This window comes from Asparagus officinalis, chromosome 9 (genome assembly GCF_001876935.1).
Source record: "Asparagus officinalis chromosome 9, Aspof.V1, whole genome shotgun sequence".
Lineage (NCBI taxonomy): Eukaryota > Viridiplantae > Streptophyta > Magnoliopsida > Asparagales > Asparagaceae > Asparagus > Asparagus officinalis.
The window spans coordinates 33,153,084-33,156,905 of record NC_033802.1 but is presented as its reverse complement, the minus strand read 5'-3'; the positions used below and the strand labels follow the sequence as shown (position 1 = coordinate 33,156,905).

Sequence of the window (3,822 nt, the reverse complement as noted above, 5' to 3'; positions counted from 1 at the left end):
CCCCTCTAATATTCTTTGATTGCATTATCTTTTCAACAGTTCAAAACCCAAATCTCAGTTACTCATGTACTTAAGTAGCTGACCTCCTAGTCTCCAATATAGCCAAAACAACCTTATAGCCCACTTGCAACTAAACTATGTGGATAGGGAGCACACACTTGTTCATAATCCAGAAGAAGCAAGAGCTTATCTTCAGTCTCATGTACCTTTTTTTCCGTCTTAAAGTTGATTCTTTAGTTACCGTTGTCTTGAAAAAGTGGAATTATATTAGTATTATCAATAAAAAATTACCCATTAAACTAAGTTCAGGTAGTAGAGACAATAGAGATGCTTAAGAACTCTCAAACAGTGATATCACTGGTCTTACTGAAGACAAGAGGATAAAACAACTTAGAAGGAAACACTAGGTCTCCATTTGACTAAAGAAAAGGAAATTTTTGGTAAAAGACAGAAGGCAAAATGACATATAAAACAAGCTTAGGCATGGGCAATTCCAACAACTTGATGGAGATTGACAACTAAAGATATTTATGGTTAATTGATAAACAGTTAATTTTCAGTAAGATTTTTCTCCAACTGCTAATTTTTTAGATGCAATCCACTGTGATAGTTTGATACTCCCAACCACATAACTAAGTTAGTAATTATCATTAAGTAATACTTAATCCAATTTTGTATAAGTTTCTCAAATGAAACAATATGATAACATTAGTCTTTTGCTAATAAATTTGAATAGGATATAGCTCCAAGTAAAGGATTTTAATATAGTATAATAGTCCAAACAGCACGTTGTGAAGAAAAATCATGTAGTGTTCACTTTTGAGTTTTGAATATCCAGCTTATAAGACTGATAAAAAAAATAGTTTAGCAACTTAAGCTACAAAGATTTACTGGCATTTGTAGCATAAGTAATTGGTCGATTAGTTTACCTTAAAAACCCATAAATTTTTTCTACAAAAATTTGATCATTTTGCCAAACAGGTTAATGTCTTCTAAGTTAAATATGTACAGTCATCTGTTTGAAGGTACACAACAGTTTTGCTTGCAAATACTGTAGGAAGCATAGGAAGCTTGCAATTTTTGTAGGTAATATCCACATTATTTTCTTCTTTCTTGCAACTTCAAGCTATACGTCTTCCACAAGTCAGACAACAGGTAACGATTAATGCACTGCTTATAGCAACAAAATAGAGAGTCAATATGTATAGATCACCCAAATAAAACATGCAATCATTCTTAGCTAGAAAACAACTTGTTCGCAAACCAAATCCTAATTCAAAGTCAGATACATCCCTATTCTAATTCAAACCAAACCATTGAACTAAAAACTACTATAGATGACCACAAAGCAAGGGAGAATGGCCTTAGTATCAAACACAAAAAGCTCATCCAAGCTCGAGCAAACTCCTGCATTACTACTGCCAGCAACTGAATCAAACTCCTCTGAATTCACTTCTTCATTCCTCTTCACTCTCCCTGCAATCACTCTACACACCAGCATTGCTCTCTCTTTGTTCTCTCTCTTATCAGCATCATGAGCTCTCCCGCTAGTGGCCATTGTTCTTATTCTCCCGAGCTCATCAGGCTTAAACCCATCTTTTATAATGCTGCAAACATCACATTTTGAATTAGAAGCACATAGGTTGGTTGATGAATTGAGGCCGAGAGAGCAATTGAGTGATGTGCAGTAGAATCTGAGGAGCTCATTTCCGTCAGCAATACATCTTTGATGCTTCTTTGAGAGCTTGTTGGCTTTGTTCTTGATTGAATCTCGGTAATTTTCAAACTTTGTGATGGTTTTTTGAGCATGGTGTACTTTGAGGATCCTGTGCATTTTGTAAACTGGGGCTTGTTTCTTGAACCAGCTTGATTTGAAGATGATCTCGATGATGTTTCTGCTGCTGTCTTCAGGTCCCAGCTCTGATACTGAGTTGAGAAAACAATTTCCAACGAGTATAGAATATATTTTAGTTATACGCTGAGTGACTTTGAAGTAACTATATAAGGAACAGGGACCGGTCTAGGTAATAAAATTAAAGGGGAAAAGGCGACAAATCTGAAAGAAAGCAAATTGATGAAGAATTGTTACGCTTTACTTCTAAAAAGACATTGAAAAATAATGCATAAAGAGGAAGAATTTCTGGTAAGTATAAAAATTTATGAATAATGTTACTATTCGTACACTGATTTTTGAGTAAGCGTGTAAGGAACATGGGATCGTGAAAGCTAAAAATTAAGGAATAAAATCTTAAAACAATTAAAATTAATCATGAGGAAGTACTACAGAAGACACCGAAAACTTTGTAGTAACTTTTGAAAGTAGAACTTACTATATTCAAACATCTAAATATATACAGTGCAAGAATTTCTAATATGTAAATATAAAACAAACTAGTACAGGGCACCAACAAATTTACAAAGATGCAAAAGACTAAAAACTTGTGAAAAATTAGTAAAGAGCAAACCTGCATGCTTAATTGCTTGATGAATCTCTAAACTCTCTGATTTAGTGAAAATCTCTCCACAATCAGAGCAAGGGAATAATGCATTACTCCTCAAAGAAGGCACCTTTGATATCCCAGTCACTGGATCAACCACCATATTACACTCATAACACCCTGATAATCTCCTCAAATGCATTCCTTTAAAAGACCCACCAAGTGAAGAAGATGATGATGATGATGAAGACAATGTAGAATTTATCGAAGCCGATAAATTATTATTATTCGATGAGGAAACAGAGGAAGAAGAATAAGACTCAGAGGAGTTGGTTGGTTCTGGCCTTTGCATAACTTTAGAGCTCTCCCTCAAATTGCAGAGAGAACCAGACCACCCAATCCTTTTTAATGGCTTCTGCTTCTTCTTCTCAACTTCAACTGCAGTTTGATGGTATTTGCATGAGAAGAAGAAGCTTCTAAAGCTTTTCTTCTTGCTTTTTTGAGAATTTTTCTCGATGGGTTTTTTGGAATCCTTCGATTCTGCCATTGGAGAAGAGGTCTGGATTGGAGTGATGGAGATCTTTCTCCTCTCAATGAGAGAAGGCATCTTTGTGCTGTGCTGTGAGATGGGCTCTAGTGTATTATATTGGCGAGAGTGCAGAGGTTGTGGATGTCTGGTTTGTTCACTTGGCTATCATTAGAAAACTACCTTAAAAGAACTTAACAGTTAAAGTAGTGAGTAATAAAAAGAATGAATGCGAATAATCATTGGGTGTTGAGTAATGATAGCTTCCCTTATTATCTGCTTAATTGTCTCGGAAATGAATAATTATTTTTTGTTTAGGGAAAACGGTGCGTTGGCCCCTATCATTATGAAGGTGTAAGAGTAGGATTAAGAAAGGGTAACATGAGCCTACCTTGACACCGAGAGGTAATACAAGGATACCTCAAAATTACATTTCCTTGACAAACAAAATTCTACAAGTTTGGCCGAGTTGTGGATGATTTCTGTCGGAACGCCGAATTGTTTATTAAAAATCCATTGATTCAGCTCCAGCCAAATTGACCAAAAGTCCCCGTCACGGCACACAATCCCACTCTCTGTACCGGTATCACAACTGATATCGGATATCCTCCGATCATGTCAAAATCCTCGAGTCGTGTCGGGGGGCGGAGAGGAGACTTGAAAATGAATAATTAGCGGCTGAGTTATACGAAATAGGGGGATTTTTCCCGTAGTGCATTTTAGTTAATTTGCTAAAAGAACATTGGGTAACTGATGGGCACATTGGGTAACTGATGGGCATCATTAAGCTCACTTGATCAGCATGCATTAACCCATTATTACCATCCCATGCGGTCAACCAGTCAAACCTGGTTCTAT

General features: G+C 36.2%; 1 protein-coding gene across 1 annotated transcript; it reads right to left on the bottom strand.

The window, feature by feature from the left end:
* LOC109824771 lies at positions 1,175–3,262 on the bottom strand. Its single transcript, XM_020391412.1, has 2 exons — positions 2,466–3,262; positions 1,175–1,926 (listed from the first exon to the last, which is right to left on the bottom strand). The coding sequence occupies exons 1-2, from the start codon at positions 3,043–3,045 to the stop codon at positions 1,322–1,324; spliced, it is 1,185 nt and encodes a 394-aa protein (XP_020247001.1). The 5' UTR covers positions 3,046–3,262; the 3' UTR covers positions 1,175–1,321.

Bases quoted from the DNA above. Each gene is read 5' to 3' on its own strand.
- LOC109824771 (XM_020391412.1), bottom strand. From the start codon at position 3,045: ATGCCTTCTCTCATTGAGAGGAGAAAGATCTCCATCACTCCAATCCAG. The intron at 1,927-2,465 runs GTTTGCTCTTTA...TTCTCAACTCAG, and splicing joins TCAAGCAATTAAGCATGCAG to TATCAGAGCTGGGACCTGAA.